This window comes from Hippoglossus hippoglossus, chromosome 9 (genome assembly GCF_009819705.1).
Source record: "Hippoglossus hippoglossus isolate fHipHip1 chromosome 9, fHipHip1.pri, whole genome shotgun sequence".
Taxonomy (NCBI): Eukaryota; Metazoa; Chordata; class Actinopteri; order Pleuronectiformes; family Pleuronectidae; genus Hippoglossus; species Hippoglossus hippoglossus.
Genome location: NC_047159.1, coordinates 18366770 through 18389843, shown reverse-complemented (window position 1 = coordinate 18389843; position 23074 = coordinate 18366770). Strand labels below are relative to the sequence as shown.

The 23074-nt window shown below is 40.9% G+C and overlaps 2 protein-coding genes across 15 annotated transcripts; one reads left to right on the top strand and one right to left on the bottom strand.

Moving 5' to 3' along the window:
- The first annotated feature begins 698 nt into the window (after nt 1-698).
- On the top strand, nt 699-16209 carry git2a (G protein-coupled receptor kinase interacting ArfGAP 2a). Of its 14 annotated transcripts, none has more exons than XM_034595491.1 (22): nt 699-1075; nt 3824-3957; nt 4271-4383; nt 4534-4639; nt 4752-4838; nt 4934-5064; nt 5163-5257; nt 5524-5569; nt 5963-5968; nt 6048-6099; nt 6204-6276; nt 6868-6965; nt 7067-7178; nt 7260-7402; nt 7494-7643; nt 9795-10043; nt 10896-10985; nt 12760-12842; nt 12997-13188; nt 13455-13586; nt 14535-14598; nt 14921-16209. In XM_034595491.1, exons 1-22 carry the CDS (start codon nt 1024-1026, stop codon nt 15131-15133), a joined length of 2421 nt encoding a protein of 806 aa, XP_034451382.1. In that variant the 5' UTR covers nt 699-1023; the 3' UTR covers nt 15134-16209. The 14 variants fall into 14 exon arrangements, with proteins under 14 accessions (XP_034451382.1, XP_034451379.1, XP_034451381.1 ...); XM_034595488.1 differs by having other exon boundaries at nt 9795-10055; XM_034595490.1 differs by lacking the exon at nt 5963-5968 and having other exon boundaries at nt 6051-6099; nt 9795-10055.
- A 1158-nt stretch (nt 16210-17367) lies between these two features.
- Nucleotides 17368-21768, bottom strand: tchp (trichoplein, keratin filament binding). The gene is made up of 13 exons (XM_034595509.1): nt 21629-21768; nt 21094-21288; nt 20073-20283; nt 19936-19992; nt 19523-19591; nt 18990-19163; nt 18778-18890; nt 18624-18690; nt 18368-18540; nt 18195-18276; nt 17934-18119; nt 17634-17777; nt 17368-17546 (listed from the first exon to the last, which is right to left on the bottom strand). Exons 2-13 carry the CDS (start codon nt 21282-21284, stop codon nt 17514-17516), a joined length of 1500 nt encoding a protein of 499 aa, XP_034451400.1. The 5' UTR covers nt 21285-21288; nt 21629-21768; the 3' UTR covers nt 17368-17513.
- Between the last annotated feature and the right edge of the window lie 1306 nt (nt 21769-23074).

Below are 23074 nucleotides of genomic sequence, written 5' to 3'. Positions count from 1 at the left end.
GATTTTAAAAAACAAAAATTAAACATACACGCTGAGGCAAAATCCACAATATACAACAGTTAGTAGAAATTATTCAATTAAAAGGAGACAAAATCATGTGAAATTCCACCAGCACATCATTGTGTACTAGATTGTACAACAACTGGGAGTTCAAAGTTATATATGCTCCATAATATATCCACATAATAAAAGATTATAATGAATAACCTGTGGCGGTCAGTTGTGTACATGTGCTACTGGTGCCTGACACTGTTTCCCATGTGTATTCTTCCACCCTTTCCACAGATTGACATTCATTGCGAAACACAATTGAATTGTTGATTAGTGAGATGTGTGTTAAACGATGGCTGCTGTGACCAAGCATGCTCTGTCTTCATCAGTAGTTGTAAATAAAACTTGTATTGATTACTACCGAATTAAAATGGTGAATAGATCAAACTCACCTCCTGCGCCTTATCTTGTTTTATAGCCCTCAGTCTGGTCTGTCAGGTTGTGCAGTTTTCACACCACAGCAAACACTAACAAATACATTGAAGTGTTCATGTTTCAGTCTTAACTGTAAGTGTAAAATCGGGGTCACACGAGAAAATGAGTATTTTGTGTATTAATCTATCATTGCTGGGTGTGGGTCACCTGAGAGTCAGCACTTCGGGCACAGTGTACCTGCTGGGTAATGCTGCAGCTGCATGTAGCCCTGCTGCTTGTCTGACACACACACACACACACACACAAACACTGAAGACTGGCAGGCGGGTAGAGGCTAGTTAGCTAGTCAGGTGCTAACTCAGCTAAGTGGTAGCATTGTACCTTCCTCCTCCGGGCACCGTAATAATGGTGCTAACGTAAGACGCGAACCCGAAGTTAAACCAAGTAGCAGGTCGTCGTTCGGGTTGTTTGTAATTAGCTAACCGAGGTGTTGCTAACGCGGAAGGCGTCCACACACAGAGTAATCAATGGTTAGCTCAACACACAGCACAGTCTGCTCATTGTGAAGAGACATTTCCCCCCTGAGCTGAGGACAGGATGTCTAAACGTCTGAGAAACACTGAGCTCTGCGCGGATTGTAATGTCCCAGGTAAGCTAACACACACACACACCATCCCTGCAGACTTTTAGCTGTTAGCCTTTATTGATCCACTGAGGTTTGGCTCCTTCCAGCTCAGTAAGCCTCCACTCTTCTGATTTAACTCTGATTATGGGCGCTGGTTCAAGCTGTTTTCACACTGTGCAGCAATGTAGGTCGTGTAGTTCCGTGTTGTTTTGACTGAACAAGATGTCAGTGGTGTTGACAGATCAGTAACTAACTAACGTGGTACCTCCCTGGACTCGGGTTTCTATCAGACCTGTAGCAGCTATCTTCTTCTTTTCTGTTTCCATCCATGTTGCTTGGTTTTAAAATATATATATTTTTAATGTGTGCAGTTGTTTAATCCAGATTTGTCTCTAACAACAAACAACATGTTTATGATTGTGTCTTATGTGACATTCCGAGGTTTCCAGCACATCTGAAATTGAATCTTCAATTCTGAAATCTCATCCCAGATCAGCAGCAGCAATCTGCTTTGTAAGCTCTGTGTCATGTCTGCAGAACAAGTAGGATGACAGCATCATTCTTTTCCAAAGCCAGTGGCTACAGAGTATAACACACAAAGACATTGGTCGGAGAAAGGAACGCCTGTCCTAGGCTGATCCAACTTTTCATGAGGGATGCCTAAAAGAAAGGACTCATCTCCACTTCAACATGAATTAAGGGATAGAGGACTCTCTTTATACAATCTTGATTGGTGTTAAGATACTGCAAATAAGTATAATTTTACATCTGGAATCTAAATCTTAAAAAAAAAAAAAGAGATCGGACCCTTTCTCTATGGTACTGTTTTACCTACTATGCTATCTGCAGTGATTGTAAGCAGATTTATTAGATGGCGATCATCTCCAGTGGAAATATTATAATGCACAAAGCACCTTTAAAAAATAGCCATTACAAAGTTCTTCACTTAGAGAACAAAAAAATACAACATCAAAGACAACAAGCAAACTACAGTAACACTATAGCTTTTACAATCAAATACAGAAAACAATCAAATACAAAATCTGAAATCAAAGACAACAAATCAAGTAATAGCAAAAAAAACAATCAAGTAAAAGCCATGTTAGCCTCAAATTTAATACTGTGTCCATTATGTGGCCTCAGAGCAACATCAGCACCTTCTAGCAGATAATTTTGGTTCTCAATAGTAAGCTATTAGGAAAGAAAGAAAAGTGGATTTAAGTTCTTACAATTTACTGTTTCTGTGACAGACGAACAAGTAGTAGCTGCATTGTGTCTGAGGTGCTTTCAGAAGTCCCATTTATATAGAAGTGACGTGATGTTTTTCAGCAGGCACAGGAAGCAAAACAGGATGCTGAGTGAATTGACCGCATGCTTTCAATGCAGAAGATCTTTCTCTCTATTTAATGGCACCACAGTGTTTTGTGAATGTTGCAGAATGTGAGAGATTGTTTTTAGACATGGTTAACAAATGTAATTCCATATCTGTTTGCCAGATCTTCACGATTAGTCAAGTTTTAGTACCTTGTTTCTCATCAGGTCATTAGAGCTAGTTAACCCCCCCCCCCCCAGGTCTCCACAGCAGCTGGCGCGGATTGCCCTTCCATACAACTGTCACCAGTTGTTGGGCAAGAATATTTATAGTTTCAAAGATGTGGTATTAAATTTAGCAGCACTTGTTGAGGAATGGGTAAAAAAGGCATGTCAGCACTAACACTCATGTCTTGGTGGCGTGTAAGTTTGGAGAAGCTGCTGAAAACTGTGGACCAGGTGCCAGAATGTGACCAGCAACCCCCGCGGCTGTTCATCCTACACCTCAGCTGCTGCTAAGGCACTTACAGTCTCACTGTCTGTGCTGCTGCCGTGCCAGACACTCAATTTGCTCAACAGTTAATTGGCTATCGGGTCAGTGGCGTATGAATTTACCATATTTTTGGTCTTGAGATGTTTGCTGCCACCAGCGTCTCGGTACAGATGGGAGACAACCCAACCCTGAGACATTTGTAGGAGATGAAGTGTGCCAAATAGGTCAAGGTTAAGTACACATATTTATTTTGGGCACAGAGTATTCTGTATCTTCTGCACTCTCAGATTCTAACACCATGCGTTGCCTGATTATGCAGCACCAGACTCTATATCCTTTTTAAACAAAGTATTGAAAGGGGAAGCTGCTCGATCACTCAACAATAACGTTGAGATGCTTCAACCGACAACTGTTGGTCTACACTTCCTTTTTTCACAGTGTGTGGCTTCACCTAAACCTATGTCCAAAAAGGCCTTGAATCACTGTTGTCACAGAGTCTGTAATAATTGTACACTACTCCATGTACAAAATATTAATATTAATTTAAAAAAGGCTCAGTTAGTTCCTAAAACAGCGAGTTACTCAGGCAGGTGGGAACAGTGTATTTGTTAGGAACTGTTTTTAGACATGAATTCATAAACATGAAGGAACATGTCACTGAGTACAATGGTGTGGCTCACTGAGGCCTTTTGATCAATTTTAGACGACAATTGAGATCTAAGGCACAGAACAATATGTAACATGAGGATTTGGCTACACAGAAAACACTTGTTAGTTGGATCTGTTAATTGCTGGTTGTGGCCTTTTCCATGTAAGTACCACTGTGTAATAGTCGGTTAAGAACGTGATAAATAAAAGGTTATTGTGGTCCTATTGTTGACTTTTAAATTCAGCATATAAGTGATGGGAATATTTGTCCCTCAGTGTGAGCAGTAGATGAACTGTTACATGTTTCTCATCCCTGTCAGAACCTCGTTGGGCCTCCGTGAACAGGGGCGTGTTGATATGCGATGAGTGCTGCAGTGTTCACCGAAGTCTGGGAAGACATAGCTCCCAAGTCCGCCACCTGACGCACACGCCGTGGCCTCCTACACAGCTTCAGGTAATAACAGCTCAGTGGGAATTTTTAGATTCTGTGGGATCTTTACACTCTCAGCTGTGACATTTACTGTTCCTGTCAGAGTCTGAATTGTTTTCTTAAAACGCCTTGATGTCATGTTATCTTTGCACACAGTCTTTATTACTGTAGTTCTGATTTCAGCTGCCCCGTCTCTTTGCTCAGGATAAATCTGCTTGACAACCAACCCCACAGAGTTGTATTGATTTCTGTCCAAATATAGAAAGTATTTGTTCGGGAACAGAAATGTCAGTCAGCATTCTAAAGGTAAAATCAATTTCTTTTTGATATCACTTAGATGGTTCAGACATTATACAGCAACGGTTCAAATTCAATATGGGAGCACTCCCTCCTGGACCCTGCATCTGTGATGAGCGGGAAACGCAAGGCCAACCCTCAGGACAAACTGCAGTGAGTCATATATACGTTTGAAATAATTACAGAGCCTTTTGTTGTTAATTGTTTGTTAAACATAAAATGATCATTACAATAATAAATAGTGTTAATCTGTGCTGCTTGCTTATTCATAGTCTCTATTTATTTTTGTCATTGTCCCAAAAGCCCAAACAAATCAGAATTTATAAGAGCCAAATATCAAATGCTGGCATTCGTCCATCGCATGCCTTGCCGAGAGGACGACAGCTCGACAGCCAAGGATCTAAGTAAGGTGAGGAGAAAAAGCTGCTCACACTGATTATGAGAAAAGTGTTGTGTGTTTTTGTATTGGCTTTTTTCTTACATTTTTCAATTCATACTAATAGTGTTTTTTCTTTCTTCAGCAACTTCACTCCAGTGTACGCACAGGGAATCTGGAGACTTGTTTGCGGTTGCTATCCCTCGGAGCACAAGCTAATTTTTTTCACCCTGTAAGATTCACCCTCTTTATATACATTTATATAAATTATCATCCGTGCTTTTGCTTGTCTGTTGATATGAGGTCTTGAATCTGCTTCTACTCCAGGAAAAAGGAAACACTCCCTTGCATGTAGCAGCAAAGGCAGGGCAAGTATCTCAGGCTGAACTGTTAACTGTTTATGGGGCAGATCCTGGAGCCCCTGACAGCAATGGCAAAACGCCCATCGACTATGCAAGGTTAGCTACTTTCAATAAACTAATTTCAATACAAAAATATTAACCAAGTTTTAGTAATTTATCCAATTTGAAATGTTTTTTTAAAATACATTTTTTAGGGAAGCTGGCCAACATGACCTGGCAGACAGACTGATGGAGATTCAGTATGAACTAACTGATCGACTGGCGTTCTACTTGTGTGGGAGGAAACCAGGTGAGAAAGATCTGGAATTGAAATGAATGTGTTGTAAAAGCAAATGGGCTAAATAATACTTGCATTTATTTTGGTGTGGTTGTTCAGCTTTGACCCTGTACCTGCTTTCAAACTCAAAATTCTACTGAAATGAGCCGGAGGAGCTGTATGCAAGAACACATATGTCCTAGTCGGTTTAAAATGTCTTGTGAATACCAACTATGTAATGTGTTTCAAGTATAAGCAATGATTCTGTCAGTCATCCAGCACCTTCTTCTTCCTTTCAGATCATAAAAACAGCCAGCACTTCATTGTTCCACAAATGGCCGACAGGTAAGAGAGCCCGGGCTGTATATCAGCCTGATGTGAGTCAATATTCAGCGATTTGTCTTCGAATGAACATGTGCATAACTGATAAGGTTTGACTTGGATGGAGCATGCAGAGCGAGAGCAGTGAGGCAGTTGTTTATGATTGGATTTTTGCTCTGAGGCCCGTTCTGACATGCTCTTGAGCTCCCTGCAGCATCTGTTATATGAGCTGAAGATAACAGACCCAGTGAGGTAGTAGAGTCAAACTAAAAGCTCTGTAATAGCTGCCAATAATTCATTAAAAACAACTCTTTATCTCTAATATCAAGTATATTATGGCGGACAAAACACTGTTTAACTTCTTAAACTAAAATGTTACATTTGATGTTTTTTCATTGCTTTCTTACGGTGAATAAGGAACATGTAAGTATTAATCAGATTAAATTTTAAATCATGTTAATTTCTCAACAGCTTATAATGATGAGTTATTTTCTGTTCACAGCAGTTTAGACCTATCAGAACTGGCCAAAGCAGCAAAGAAGAAACTACAGTCTGTAAGTACTGTTGTAGTGTTCACTTGTAGAATTTCACTGTTCTGAGCTTTGTTCCATCCGGTGACTAATGTGGGACTAAGTGTACTTTCCTGACTTTGATGCAGCTCAGTAATCATTTATTCGAGGAGCTGGCCATGGACGTTTATGATGAGGTGGACCGACGAGAGACGGATGCAGGTAAAAGTCTTTTTGTCTCGTCTTGTATACCTGCGACCGATGATACGCTAGATGAGAGTAATTGAGGATAATTACATGCTCATTAAAGGTCCAGTGTGTTTTAGAGATTTAGGTGGCATAAATTGATTATGAAATGGTCCTAGTGTGTTTAATCTAAATTGTAAGAATTTTAGTTTTCTTTACCCTAGAATGGGCCCTTTGTATTTAGATACTTTATATTTACATCAGAAGTGGGTCCTCTCTATGGAGGCCGCCATGTTTTTTACAGTAGCCCACACTGGACAAACTAAACACCTTTTTGAATTTTTATGACAACTGAAGGCTGCCATAAGTTCTCTTTCATGTTTGGGAGGGGAGGGTGAGGTGAGGGGTATTCAGCTGCAATATGCTACTTCACCACCAGATGTCTGTAAATTCTGCACACTGAACCTTTAAAATGGTAAAAGAGAATCTCTGTTTCCTATAAAAAGAGTTCCACCAACTAGAAATGTTGAACACTATGCTTCTTTTGAAAATACAGCTCTTTTTCACAGCAGACATTCTGACTTGATCCGGACATTAGTTTACATTTCATTCTTCTGTTTGTTGCAGTGTGGTTGGCCACACAGAATCACAGCACCCTGGTGACAGAAACAACCGTGGTGCCTTTCCTGCCTGTGAATCCAGAGTATTCATCAACACGAAACCAGGCAAGTAATCTTCACAGAACCCTTTTACTAATGCTTTATTGTTTCTCTTTGTATGTATGGATTCATTTTGACAACAAATTGGCCTTTTGTTTTCATATTAGGGACGACAGAAACTTGCAAGATTTAATGCACATGAATTTGCAACTCTGGTGATCGACATACTGAGTGATGCCAAGCGCAGACAACAGGGGAACTCAGTGGCCAGTCCCAAAGGTCAGTGTCTTATGTGTATTTATTTCAAGGTCATACTGGCACCGGACAAGTTAAGTGTTTGACTCTGTCCCTTCATTCCAGACAATATTGAACTCATCCTGAAGAGTGTGGCTATCAGACACTGTAGCGACAGCCAGGACAACGACCAGCCTGACTATGATAGTGTGGCGTCGGACGAGGATACAGATCCAGAGCTCAACTCCAGCAAAGGAGACAGGACCAAGGTATCATAGTATCACATTCACAAATTACAACCGTGACAGACACTGTGTCTCTCTCTAGATGTCTTTACAGTTTTTGTTTCTAATCCCACAGAGTCTGGACTCTGACCTCTCAGACAGCCCCATTACTATGCAAGAATACTTGGAGGTGAAACACGCGCTCTCAGCCTCTGAAGCCAAGATTCAGCAGCTCATGAAAGCCAATAACAACCTGAGCGATGAGCTGAGGCTGATGCAGAAAAAGGTATCCACCGAGCTCCACCCTTAAGATCACTAACACCGGGGGCCAGCCTGAGGGGGGGGCCACAGCGGTCAGCAGAGCTCTTCTCCTGCCCAGTGTGATCGCTCTCTGGTGTGGAGGCCCAGCCTGTGGGTTGTAGTCAGGGCCGAGCTGCTGTGACACCCTGCTGGTCCACCCTCTGTTTTGGCCAGCATGTTCAATTTCATAGCTTGAATGTAAACAGCAATTTTTTTGTGTTGGTTTGTTTTATAGATGTGAGAAGAACAAGTGCACCATTACTCCAGTTTATAACAAACACAGTTTAGTCACATTTTTTTGTTATCTATAAATTATAGCTATAGCTATGCTATTTCATGTTACTAACAAGCATGTTTCAAGAGCATGACAGGTTTTTTATCCCTTCATAGTTATAGTCACTAACTTAAATTGTATGTGTGTGCCTTGCTTCATCACATATACTGTGTTCACTGAGTAGAATGTTTTTAGATGATTTCTAGCTGTTAACATGTGGATTTATTGTTGGACATGTTTTTCAAGCAGTTACATTTCATAGAAATTTCATAGAAAGCACGCTCCTCAGCTGATTCAAGTCTGGAATAGTGTTACTGCTGATTTGTAAGATATATTTATACATTATATATTATATATTTTTGACCACAGATGTTCTAAAACATGTTACAGCTATGTGTTTTGTCAAAATTAATCCTTGACAGTGAGGTTACATTTTTGTTTTACATGTGTTAAAAGGGTTTTAATTTGGTTGTTTGGAAGGAGGGTGCAGATTTTTTTGTCTCTTATTTTCTGGGGGTAGACCGTAGACTGTATATAAAGATAGACGACGCGTCTCCACATCTCCCAGTTTTACAAAAATGAAGCTAAAAATATCCGGGATATTGTTGCCACCATCTTGTGCTTTAGCCAGATTCTGCGCAGGTTGGAGCTGAGCTGCAGTATCAAGGTCCTGTTGATGCAATCGACCAATGGCAAGTTGGTCTCAGCTGTTAACCATCACATTTATACCTGTTTTTATAGCATCAACTAATTTAATCCAAACTCATCGGAGAAATGAACACAAACCTCAGTGTGATAAGAATGAAACCATCCACTATCTCGGAGGAGGTGAGATTTATGACCTTTACTGCAGCCAGCCATCAGAGGGTGATCAGGATGCTTTGGCTTCACTTTTGGGGGAACTGTCATGTCGTCCATCTTTATGTACAGTCTATGCATAGATACTAAGAACTGTAAGCGCACGTCTTAATTTGTGGTTTGACCATTTCTCAACGAAGAACATTCAGATAGAGATGCTGGACAGGACAGATACCAGTAACCATATTTATAATGCAGGCTTCTCTTATATTAGAACACTGTTTCTGTAACAAATCAGCCTTTACCAAACACCAGCAGATGTTAGTAACTAAGTCCCTCTACATCTCAAGTTTCACTTTTAAACACCAGCAGACAAGATCTTTCTCAGCATTGAATGCAAGTTGTTGCATTGATTAAGGCCAGTTTATCTTTGACAAAATCTTCTTGATTTTGTTCTTCTCAATCTCTCTGTACTGTAGCTGCACCTGTGTTGCTGACCTGTGCAACAACCTTTTGCTTGCTTGTCACTTGCTTTGCATCTATAGACAAAGGGAGAACCTCTCCCAAAGCGAAAGTCTGGTTATTGCTGTGATATTAGGTGGTTCAGATCAGAGCATTTAAAAACGGGAAGTTGTTTCAGTAACAGTCACAAGGATGATGAACTGTGTGGATATTGTAGCACAATGGCACAAGTTTATTCTTAAAGGATAATGTACTAGTGTAGGGTAATATCACAACAGACTCCTCAGCTGATAAAACAATTGATTGATAGAATATTTCTCTGAAGCTTAAGCAATAAATCATTATAATTTAAACACCTTCAGGTTATATATATTTATATATATATACACATATTGGTGGTGACAAGTCAGAAACTTTTGTAGTTTTTTGTTCTTTTCTCTTTTTTTGTGAGAGCTGTATCCAAATCTTGACTGAAACTCTCCTGGGAATAAATATTTAGAGGAACAATGGGAGAGAAACTGAAATGCTGAATGGATCAGGACAGGGAACAAAGCTTGCTTTGCTGAAAGCACCTCTTAGTGTGTTGCTGACCGTCTCTTCCAGCTTCAATCTCTGCAAAGCGACAACTCGTCTCTCAGGCGGCAGGTCACACCCAATATCTATCAGATCCCCAGCGGTTCAGACTACCCTGACCCTTCCAGTCCCTCAGCCCTGAAACGCCGGCAGTCTGCACGGGCCAGTCGGCCCATGTCTATGTATGAGACCGGCTCAGGCCTGAAGCCCTATCTCCCTAAAGGGGAAACTTCCTACCCTGAGGAGGGTATCCCCACCATGCAACCCTTCCCACCTCATGTAAGTAAGAATGTAAGTAAGACCTGTTCCCTGCTCTCCTTTGCCATTTCCTCTCCTCTGCTATGTTTCCATGACTTTCCCTCATGTATTCACCTTGTCTGCAAACCTTTCTCCAAAATGTTTCCTCACTCATTTACCACTGGGTAGTTTTCTGCAGCATCAGAGACCGAGTCCTCAAAAAGCACAATTTCATGCATTTCAATTAGAGTCAGTCACATTTCATTATGTCCAGATTTGAAGTATACACAGGACTGTTGTGTGTGTGTGTATACAGCTGTTGTTTACTGGAGTGCTGCTTGTTCCGCAGTCAGAACGTAGCTGTACAAACAAAGAGATGCTGTTATTCTGATAAACTCTGAAGGTTTTTTGTATTGTGTTTTATGTTGATGAAGCATTAAAACTACCATACAAATACTCTGTGTTTTTGTAATGCATGATGAATCCACACACTCACTAAAACCTTCTCACCTGTTTGACTTCTCTTTGATTTGTCTGCAGTTAAATTTGAGCTGATGAATTGTAGTTTTCTGGTTCTTTTCTTCTGATGAATTAACTCTTCACTCTCCGGGCTTAAATGTAGGAGAATGATCTGTGAAATCAACCAAGCTATTTTAAAGTAGTCTACATAACATTAATTGCTATCCCTTCTAAAATAACAGGATTTTCTAATCTTGATCATGCTCATATTCATTGCACTGTTTCCATCAGCTCCTTTCTCAATATACATTATGTGATAACGCCGCAACCGCCTTGAAGAGGTTTGTGGGACGTCCTAACGTCATCTCGCTACACCTTTTCATTCTGAACCTGAAGAAATGTGTCCTTAAAATGTGATTTGAACCCTGTCTTTAGACGGAAAGGGGCGCATTTGTGACCACCTCTTCATCCCTCCCCTCATTTCCATCAACCTTGTCATGGTCGAAGGACGAAAGTGCTCAAAAGGTTAAGTACATCCGCACTCGGCCCACACCTCGTGGGACACGGCAAATCCACCGGGAGCCTTTTACCATTTCTACCTCTTTCTGGTCCCTTCACATTCCTGTCTCTCCCCAAATGCCGCCCCCTCTCTGCTCTGCTGCATGAGCCAACCCTCCACTGGCTGCCCTTCACCACCAGACACCTTCCTCCATCAGCATCATCCTCACTGTGCGGCTACACAAGTGGAATTGTGTGGTTTTGCGAAGGCGAAACCTGAGCCTGAACCCTGAGCAGAAAGTTGTGCTTGTGACGCAGCGTCTGATCATTTTAACGCTTTCCGTTTGATGCAGAATCCTGTGTAGCAGATGATGTAGAATCTTGATTGATTGGACAAAGTTTGTTTTTAGTGTTTGTTTCATTTTTTCACAACCACCTGTAAGAATAAGGGAAATTAATTGAGTATTTAGTGAATTAGATTGTTAAATGTATGTTTTATACATCTTAAGTTCTTCAATTTTCATTTCAAATCCTCTGCTTATCAAGAAAACTTATTTTGACTCTGTCTAACAAATGCTTGTCCACTTTGCACAGTGAGCTTTCAGCAGCATGCTCTCAACACTGAGGTCATCCATGAGTGTTTACAGTCTAAACAGATTGATCATCTCTTCAGGCAGAACACAGACTAATCTAAACATGTATGAACTAATCGCTTTTCCTCGGGCAAGCTTACACGTGCAGCATTTCATTGTGTACTGCGTGTTTTTGGCAGATATACTGAAAGGTTATGAACATGTTGTACGTTCAGGCTGTGTGGCGTGAGTGTACTTGTCTGTCTCTGCTTCCTGTTTATAAATATAGTTTTCAGTCTGATAGTGAGTCTGCGTGATGTTAAGCTACAATGAACATATCAGATCACAGTGAGCTCTTTGTGTCACACGTGACATTTAGTTTTATTTATGAACTCATCCGAACACTGACTTCCCGTCCTCATGTAAAAAAAAAAAACCCTCTTGTGTTCACTTCTCTATAATTCGGAGAAAGCTTGTGTGTCATGGTTCAGATCTCTAGAGCCATGTGTTGCTGAAAATCTGTCTTTTTGTTTGTTCAACCTTTACTTCAGGAGTTCAAAAGTTTTCATAGACAAACTCGAATGTCACTCAGTTGAGCACATACTTCGGCCAAGGACCAACAATCTACTTCAAATCAATTAAGCTGCATTAAATTTCACACACTGTTTCCTAAATGTGCCAGATTTTTCTTTTTTTCATCAGGATCTTTGAATTATTTCCTGGTCAATTTGTGAAGGTGTCAAAAAAACAAACAAACATCCTGTCTTGCAATGTTAAAGGGAAAGACTATCCTGGATTGGCCCCTTTTGTACAGATCCACCTCAAAATTTAATAATTTCTGTCTTGGCCGACGCCAAGACAGAAATTATTCCACGTTTCTTTGAAATCCACACTGTAGTTTTTGTGTAATCCTTTTTACAAAGAAGCAAACAAATGCAGATGTAAACATAACCCCTCTTTTAGTAACTATCACACTGACAGGAGGAAATGATCTAAACTCATAATCTGTTTTACTAATATTTTTACAAATGCTGTAAATGTATTGTGATGTGCTCTTGCTTCACAGCTGTACTGGCTTACTGCAGTCGTCTGCATCACTTTAACATGTTTATACTCCAGTTTGAAGTTGGCACAACAAACAGAAAAATGTAAATTCTTGCTCATTGGGGATGAATTTGACCTGTAGCATTGAAGAATGGGATTTTCTCTGTCCGCTCTCTTCCTTCTAGGCCTCAAGGTTCGAGAAGCAGAGCAGCATGCCGGAAAGTGACTATGACAACACGTTCTACGACTCTGAGCTGGATGATTCAGGGTGAGAGTAAAAAAGTTGTCAAGTGAAAGATAATAACTGTTTTATGGTTCCTGAATATGGTTCAAATGGGTTTTTCAGTAACATTATGTGCCGTTTTTGTCTGCCGAGTAAAACCAATAAATACTATTTTCTTGTGACTTTTTTACTCCTGCAGTTTGTGCAGGAGAGGGAGGCTGAGGAGCAGTGGCTGGCTGGGGGAGGGCAGCTCCATCCCCGAGCTGGACGGTCTGGAGATGGAGTCAGACCCCACGCTTCCCAGCACGGAGGACGTCATCCGCAAAACCGAGCAGATCACCAAGAACATCCAAGAGCTGCTGCGAGCCGCTCAGGAGAACAAACACGACAGGTCAGAATCTAAAAAGGAATTCTTTTTTTTAAATCAGTGATGCTGTCGAGCTTTCATTTCCCTGCTTTCATTTTTACATCCCAAGTTCCTCTTCCTTTCATTATAATTCTGTTCTGTTTAGTTGTTGTTTATTTTCTATAATTTCCTCTTTGTTTCTGTAATCTTCACCCCACCTCCCCCACCCCCCCAATTCTACTTCCACTCTGCTGCTGCTGTTATGTTGTTGCGTTGCGGTGCCCCGCCCCCTCCCTCGCTCCTGTGAGCAGACCATGTGAGCGGGAAGGTGTGCGTCGGCTCAGGCACAGTCTGGGATGTTTCAGCACTCTGGTACCCTGGGCTGACAAGGCCCCCCCTCCCCTGCAGCCGCTCAGCCTCCGGTCCCCTGACCCCACCTCCTGGTACTCTGGCCCCTGTCCCTGCCTCCCAGGCACAGTTTCATTCTCCTCTCCCTCCCTCCTTCTCTTTTCTCACCTGCTAACAAGCTGATGTCTCTTTTTCATCAATGTGCTAATGAACGCTTGAATTTGTTCAGTTTAAAATGGAGCCCGACCATTATATCTGTCAGCTGATATGAGCCTCTCACAGACATATGGGTTTTATTTTTCATAATAACAATGCAGAGAAGATGTGCATTTCTGATTATATTTTACGTTAAAAAAAAAGTGTTAATTTTCTTCATTCCAGCTCCATATATTTGGTTTTATTTGTGTTTTCTTTTTATAGTTTATGGCTAAACTGTAAAATATCAAGCCTCATTTACATTTCTTTCACATAAGGGTTCGATAACGACATCTTAGGAATAATTGACAATTTTTTATATTATATATCGGCTGATATATCTGTATCAAAAAAAAATTTACTCCCTGAAATATGGCATCGCCCCCAAAAATCCACATCGGCCGGGCTCTAGTTTATTACTTGATTGATGATATGTTTTCTCACTGACTCTAACTTGGCTTCAGTTAGTTGATGGAATGTTAAAAATTACAATACATCTGTGCAGTTACTTGCATTTAATAGATGCAGCCCAGAGTGTGATGAATGTTTTTAATATTTTAATATTTTTCAGGTTTGTTTGTTTCAGGTGTTGTTGTTTTTTTTGATTTATCCATAATTTTGAATATAAAATCTCACAGGACTAAAAGTATGTTCAGTAACATGTTTTAGTTCTTGTCAGCCTGAAGTGAACTGAACATGCATGATGTGTTGTGGATATGACGGAGTTCTTTGCATGTAATAACTTTTGGTGAAATTCTTCTACATTAATATTTATTCTATAATTTTGAAATTCGTATGGACGTGATATCAATACATTGAACTCGCTGACACATGTCTTCTCCTCACAGCTTCATACCCTGCTCAGAAAGAATATATGTGGCTGTAACAGAAATGGCTGCCCTCTTTCCCAAGGTATGAAAACAACCTTGTACTGTACATTTAGTCAGAGGGAGTGGATCAGTTATTATTGACTTTTAAAGGCAGCAAAAATAGAGTTAGATGTTTCAAGTTCAAATACAGCAATATTATCACCTGTACCAATACCAATGTACGAAATATTATTAAATGTGTGTGTTAAGTGTGGTGAAAAGTAAAGTAGACAAACCAACTAAGGTTTTAAGCCCAGAGGTCAATCTGCACTCAATTCATCCTACACCTTTAACACCGTTCTGCTGAATTTTGAAAGGACACAATATAAAGACGGTCCCATGATATTTTCAACCTTCCTCTGCAGAGGCCGCGCTCGGAGACCGTGAGAAGCTCCCTGCGCCTGTTGACCTCCAGCGCGTACCGGCTCCAGGGCGAGTGCAGGAAGGCGTTGCCGTCAGAGGGCTGCCCTGGACCGGACATGCAGCTGGTCACTCAGCAGGTCATCCAATGTGCTTATGACATCGCCAAGGCCGCCAAGCAGCTCGTCACCATCACCACAAAGGAGAACACCAACTAACAGCACTTACAAGGCTGCGAAGCCGTTCAGCATCTCAGTTCTTTTGTTTTTATATATATTTTTTCGAATCATTTTGTTGATTTTTGTTTTTGTGGTATATGCATGCATTTGTTTGTTTTTTAACTTATGAATAGGTATTGACATTATTTAAAGCCAGCTCCGAGTTTCAAGGGAAAAAGTCAGCAGCTGTTTTTTGGGATATTCAGCTGTTGTAATAGCACAATTTCTCTTGAGGTGAAGATGACATGCAGCAAGTCAGGGAAATATAGAGGCTTCTAGATTTCTCTCTCGAAATTAGAGCAAAACTCGCTCTAACTTACAAATAGTCTTCAAGCACATTACAGTGAACTTATATGGTAATACAGGTATTTGTTATCAGTCCAAAGCAAGGCACAGATTCTTAAAAACCACAAATGTCATTGAATGCTGTTGTTAACACTCTTGTACTAAAGGAGCTTCCTCTGATTAATTACACTGTGGAAGCGTTATCATCATACTGTAAAGTTTAATCTTCAGAAACAGATTAATTAGGTAACCTCCATTAAATATTGGGAACTTCATTTCTTCACACTTTGCAATGCTAATGTTTGTTGCATCAAAAAAAAGCCATTTATACAGTTTGTCCCCTGTCCCAGTGTAACCCAGTGTGCAGTGCACTTATCACAGCTTGATTTGCCTTGTCAGTGAACTCTTTCAGGAGGCAGGTTGTGATATTAACCAGAACCAGGATGTTGTAATGATTGTGGTGTGTCTCTAACAGGCTATAGACTGCACTGTATTCTGGGCTCCCATGTGCCATTGCAGTGTTGGTGATGTTACAGCATATATAGAGCTAAGAGCCATACTGTCCATGTGTTTTGTGCTCTGTTCCGTTGCTGCTAGTTTTTGTATTAATGTGCAACATGTGGGATAGAGCTGTAGACACCTGCCCTGTTAATGTGCTTCCCAGCATTCATCCTCACCCAAGTGTTTCATCGTCATTCTGAAATCTGATCAAGGTTATTTCATTGAATGCAGTTCAAAGTCGGACTTTGGAAAAATAACTATTTTCTAAATAAACTTAATTTATAACTACAGCCTGTTTTATCATGTTTGATTCCTTGACACAAAACACTGGACTGATTTGGTTGGAACATTTTAGTTTTATTTATCAAAAGTCAAAAAAATTCAGGATATAAAATATATATATTCCTTGAATAGCTCCAAAAGTGCAAATGAAAATCTGTCCTAATCTACAAATGCACACAACCGGCCCTGGATTATTAACATCAAGATGAAACAATGGCCTCACAATCTACATGAATGTTTCACTTCTTTAAAAGACATTCAAGGAGAGATTCACTTTTTTATACAAACATGTCCATGCGTTTATCAAAACAGTTGTGATGGAAATTCATCTTGAGATTTGAAATAATGAAATTCTCAGACTGGAGTTGCCTTTGAGTCTTTATAATAGTAAGCTCTGCAGAGGTTACACAACAAGCACGGGTGCTCAAAATGGAACTGGCTGCAAGTTCACAAAAGCCAGAACTTATACAAAGAGGCGTTTCATAAAACATAATATGAAAAAAGACATGAAAGACATGAGATCATCTGTGTCTGTCCATCCGCTGTAGCGGTTGGAAGAAAAACCTCACCAAATAAGGGCATGCACCCTGTTGATCAAGGTCATAGCAGTGAGACACCACCAAATAAGGGTTCCATCCTGTCAGGTAGACAGTATCACAGCAGTTAGACACCTGGTCAGGGGGATTTCCAATACCTTAGACACTGGTCAGTTGAATTTTCCACTACACAGTTAACATGATAAAGTTGTTCATCTTCTCCATTCTGGTGCTTAGTTTATATGGAGACAATAGGTGTGAACACACGTGTGAATGGTTGTCTCTGTGATACGGTGGCATCGAGGTACCCCACCTCTCGCCCAATGTCAGCTGGGACTGGCTCCATCTTCTTCAAGTTGATTCCAATGTAAGATATGTGGGACAAGATTTATGGTCTTGTATGTGTACAAAAATGTGTTTAATAGAGTTACCAACCATAATTTAGAGCTTCAGAAATTACATTTTTTTTAGAATGATATTGTCTCCTTTTACTTCTTTCATCCACAGTGTCTCAGTAAGAAAACTGTATTTTTACATTGAACGAGGAATGTGAATCTGTTATACTGAAATCATGTTGGGGTCTCTTACGTGTTGGCGTCAGTATGGACAGGAGGCACAATTACAGTGATCATTAACTGTTAGTGTTTTCAATTTGGCATTTGAGTATTGATTTAAGACCCACATAGAAACATTTTTTAACCAATCCTTTAAGGATATTCACATCTGGAAAAATACATGATATACAAATCTGTTTTAACTTCATACTCTCACGTTGCTCATGTCCAGGCGGATCGAGGTCGGCTGTGAACCTAAAAGAGACAGTTTACCGATAACGTAAAAGAGCATTTAGAAATTTGGAATCTCAACATTCCAAATCATTGTTATATAATTTTTACCTTCTCCTGGTACCCTTTCTTGGCCATCCTCAGCATCTCCAGCCTCAGATCCTCCTCTTGGATTCGCAGGGCCTCCCTCTCTCTCTCCTCGTCCTGCTCTTTCTGGCACTGCTCCTCCCAATGCTCTTGATGCTGCTGCTCCACCTACAGTGCAAACACACAAACAGCTTTAGGCCTATTTTATTGTAAAAAAGCATATTGTCCTAAGTTGTGCTGTGAGTTGTGAGCTGAGCTACTGTGGGAACACCAAATTGTTTTAAGTTCTCGATGATAAAAGATACCACTGCAGCATGAACCAACCTGAGCATTTAACTCTTGTATCTGTGCTGTCCTGCGACCCTCTTCACTGTCCTTCTCCTGACGTCTGAAGTCCTTCTCCAGCTCCAGCTCCTGGATCAACTCTTCTCGTCTCCTCAGTAGCTCCTCCTGAGCCTCGCGGTTCTTCTGCACCTTCTGCTCCAACTGCTGCTGTCGGCCCACAAGCACCTTTCCAAGAAAAATACAGGAAAGTTAGTCTGTCATCAAATCGTCACGCGTCAGAGTCTTTTCAAACAACTTTACCTCGTGCATGAGCCGTTCTCTGGCTTTCCTCTCCTTCTCCCACTCGGCCTCTCGTTTCTCCCATACATGCTGAGCTTCTTCTCTAAAATGGATGAAGTACAGTGGTTTATATTTGAAGGGAAACAGGGGTCCCTGTCTGCGGAGTCAGAGGATGCTTGAGTCTTGCTGCTCACCTGTGCAAGACGTCAAACTCAGCCTCTCGTTCTTGCTCCAACTGAAGTTGCTCTTCAATCACTTGTTTCATCCAGGCAGCATCAGCGACAGCCCTCTCCCTTCGTGCGCTCTCCAGCCTCCTGTCCTCGTGCTCCCCTTCCAGCAGGGCTGAAAGGATCTTACGGTCGGCCTCCTGGAAGGCACAGAGGTATTTAAAGAAGATGTCAAAACTCCAAAAATATATATACATATCTGGAGCACACTCACTAAACTTACCAGTTCCTCCTGAACTTGCTGCGCTCTTTTCTTCAACTGAGCTCGATATTGACGGATCAAGAAATACCTGGTGGAACATGAATTCAATGAATCTAATACCTCACGTGTATGATCCCACTTGTGATGAGTTATCTACTGAAAGAACTTCCCTTACCCCATCTCAGACTTCTTTCGTCTTTCCTCCACCTTCCTTCTCTCCTCCTCCAAGTTCTCCAGCTCCCACTGCTGCACCAGCAGAGCCTCTTGCTCCTTCTTTAGACGAGTGGCCTGAGAGAGAGAGAGAGAGAGAGAGAGAGAGAGAGGATGATGCTTAAACCTACAAAATCCCTTTTCACATAAGAAAAATGTTGTCCATGATCTTTATACCTCTTCTTCCCTCAGCTTCAGTTCTTCCATCTGTTTGCAAAGTTCTTCTCCTCTCTTGCGCTCCTCTGCTTTCCTTTTCTCCTCCACCTGTTTAATCCGCTCCAGAGCCTCTTTCCGGGTGCGTTCATACTCATTTTCGAAGCGCCTCGTCTCCTCCTGCTCTGCCACTTCGTGCTGCATGTATAAAAAGAGATGGGTCATTAAATGTAGGTGTCTAAACTTTCTAAATTATGTAGCGGATTAACCTGAGTAGATTTCAGACCTGATACTGTGGTCACAGATGACATGGGCGCTGTTTAATAAAAAATTGATTTGTTACCTAAATCAGTCACATAAAAGGATAATGACAGTTTAATGACCTTTGGGTCCTCTGTGTCATCGCTGGCCTGGTGAAGGTAACACTTCAGAGAACTGGGGAGCAATTTATTCACTTTTTGGTTTGATTAAAATTGAATATTGCACACAAACTCCTGCAGGTGAAAAACACGTCTTATCCTTAAACTGTTCTAAAAGAGCTGTGATGAATTTCCTACCTGTGTCTTCTCAGATATCTGCTCCTGCCATCGGCTGACAACATGATCTTTATGTAATGCTGACTCGACCTGTGGACAGATTAACAGAGCAAGTTCTGACACAGGCGCGACAGAGATACCGATGAACCTGACCCCTGGCGGAAGCGACACCTGGACATTTTATTCTCCCAAGTCGACCTTGCGCTCAAGTTAACAGAAAGTCATGGAATATCTGCATCACAAGACCTATTCGTTTCCAGATCAAATGGACATCTTGAAAAAAAGTGTCTGTTTTCTCCACTTGCTGTGTTCTTCAGACATATAGGATGGTCACTAGATTCCTTTAGGCCATGTCTCTGTTCATCAACAGTCAGACATCGAGGTAACAAGTTTGGCACGTGTCACTTTTGCATTAATAGTTAAAAATGTACTACCTCTCGCAACTCTGGGTTGTTTATCTTCCAGTGCTCCCTCAACAGCTCTTGTGCAAGCTAGGGTTAAAAAAAACAGAAATAACAGGGATTATACACTGTGTTGTAAAAGAAATATGCACCTAATACCATGCAGCTACCTTTTTTCTTCTTTCATCTCTGGCTGTGCGAAGCACCTCGGTTTTATGCACCAGCTGACTTGCCAGTGTTCCCCTGTCAGGTACCACTTCTCTGAGCTCGGCCTCCAGCTGGTCTTGTTCCTTTTGAAGCATGGCCCTCAGCAGGTTCCTGCGCCGCTCCAGGCCGGCCTGTTTCTCCTCCTTCACTCTCTGTTTATGGTATGACGACATACTGGGGAAAAAAGAGAGTGAAAAAACGTGTGTTTTCTTTCTTTGACATTTTTCCCTTTCATCCATTGCTGATGATGAAACTGGCAGACACACACATGCACATATTATATCACAGCACATAAATAGACCATAAACTGATTTAAAGGAAGACTAATGCTCTACACACCTAAAGAATAATCAACAAGCACCCAAATGCTGTAAAGGAGGTAATGAGTAGTGCACTAATACCTTGCTTATATCAATCAATCAATCAATCAATCAATCAATCAATCAAATTTTATTTGTATAGCCCATATTCACAAATCACAATTTGTCTCATAGGGCTTTGTATGATTTGTATTTATTTTTCTAATCAATGTTGTAAATACTCTTATTTTGCTGATGTGCTCAGTTACATGCAGCATCTATTGCACTTCTGTCAGTCCTGGGACAGGGATCCAACACATGTGGCTCTCTCTGAGGTTTCTAAATCCCCCCCCATAATAGTTTTTGTTGTTGTTGTAGTTTTTCCTTACTCTTATTGGGGGTCAAGGAAAGAGGATGTCACACATTGTTAAGCCCTGTGAGACAAATTGTGATTTGTGAATTTGGGCTATACAAATAAAATTTGACTGATTGATTGATTTAAGATATTTAGTTGAAAGATCATTTTTGTAAGGTGTAATGATTTTTTTTGTGAATAATCTATAATATCCACTTCAGTACAGTAACAGAGTGACTGCACTCTGTTACACCTCTGGATGGTTTTATCTCTGATGCTCCGGACTGGTCTGAGGCTGTTGGTGCTGTGCAGCTCTGGTGGGTGAGTTACCTCTGCTGGTAGGACTGGCCGGAGCTCCACGCCGCCTGCCTCTGGCTGCACACACCCTGCTCTCTGAAGTACCGGGCATGCTGCTCCCACTGCTGCCGACACCGGGCCTCCTGCTCCCGCTGCCGGGCCAACTGGCTGGCCAGCGCCCGGGAGCGGCCGGGTACATGGGCCGAGAGCGTCGGCAGAGCCATAGACCTGAATCATGACGAATCAAGAGCACACGTAGAAATGACCTCGTCTCCTGACTAGAACTGCATGTTTTATAATGGCCACCTGCAGTGTCTGAACCAGGCGCTAGCTGTGTGCTGTGTGTGTGTGTGTGTTAGGTCGAGGATAAAAACCACTCAGTCACACAAACAATAGATATTATCCAGTAAATGTTGTGTCCCTGCTTGTTTTACACGTGTTGTTGTGCATTTGACGTGTTTACTCTTATGAAAAATACACGAACAAAGCGTCACCCCGCTCACTAGCTAGTCCTCACTGACGGAGCGGAGTCAAGGCTTTTATGACTCGATAAATAGCACGAACTCACCCTGTTGGAGGTGAAGTCTGCTGCCTTGACTCGATGTTTGATCAAATCACTCGATGGTTTGAGTTTCAAAGCAGAAAACTCGCCTTTGCTCGTTCCCCCAGTTTCCCTTAGTAACCGACATCACTTCCTAGTTACTCCCACGCTAGGGGATGAGGTTAAGGTCAAAATTAAGAGAAAACCAGGACGAAAACGCGGAAATATCTTCCATCAAATATCGGTACAAAAATTGAAAAAAATATTTTTTTCTTTTGTAGAATCAACCAAGTAGAATTTATTATGACAAATAAATAGTTGAGAGCCTACAAGACGTTTTAAGACAGAAATTAATCTATTAGGAAAATAAAGCAGTGATGAGTATCGATAATGTGATGTATTGATTTGTTAAACACAAAAGTTCTTCCCAATAATAATAATCATAATCATAATCATAATCATAATCATCATAACTCAAAGCTCTTATTTTTTTTTATAACTGGTCTATGAAGCTTGAAAAGCCTAAATGATTTATTAAACGTTAATCACAGCTTATGGATTTAAAAAGTGACTTATCAAAAAGGATTGCCCAGCTTTATTTTCTTTGTGATGCTGTTTTAGATCATGATAATATAAGACTAATGTTTAATAATGATGTATAATCTGTTTCCAATCCTTTGAGTCATCGTCTTCATTTGCTCATTCACAAAGTATGAAGTGAATAATTCAAATTTAGTAAATAAATAGATTTAATATAGTGTAACTACGTTTTTTTATAGGTTTAATACCAGGCTCCCACCAGGTCAGTGTGACTGTACTTCCAGACAAGTCCACTAGTTGTCAGTAAAGCATCATGTGTGATAAAACGCAGAGGAAGTCAATAGTATCAGCTGATTAGAAAACATCAGGCTGTTATGTTTCTTCTGGACTGAAAGACTCAACAGGTTGAGATGACCCGGATCCACCTGTGTGTGTGTGTGTGTGTGTGTGTGTGTGTGTGTGTGTGTGTGTGTGTGTGTGTGTGTGTGTGTGTGTGTGTGTGTGTGTGTGTGTGTGTGTGTGTGTGTGCGCGTGTGTGTGCGCGTGTGTGTGCGCGTGTGTGTGTGATCATAGTTAACGTTTGGGGATATTTCAAATACATTTTCCTAACTACTACTGGCCTAACCCCTAACCCTAACCAAACTTAAGATAACCTAATTTAAACCCAAATATAAACATAACCTAACCTACACTTAACCTAGCCTACAGCTAAATAAAACATAAAGAAACTTTACCTAATCTAACCTAATTTACACCAAAACATAGCCTAACCCTAACCTATACCTACATCTAAACATAACCTTAACCTAACCTACCTAAACAAAACTTTACCTAACCTAACCTCACCTACACCTAAACAAAACTTGACATAACCTAATCTACACCAAAACATAACCTAAACTTTACCTAACCTATTCCTTGACCTAACCTACA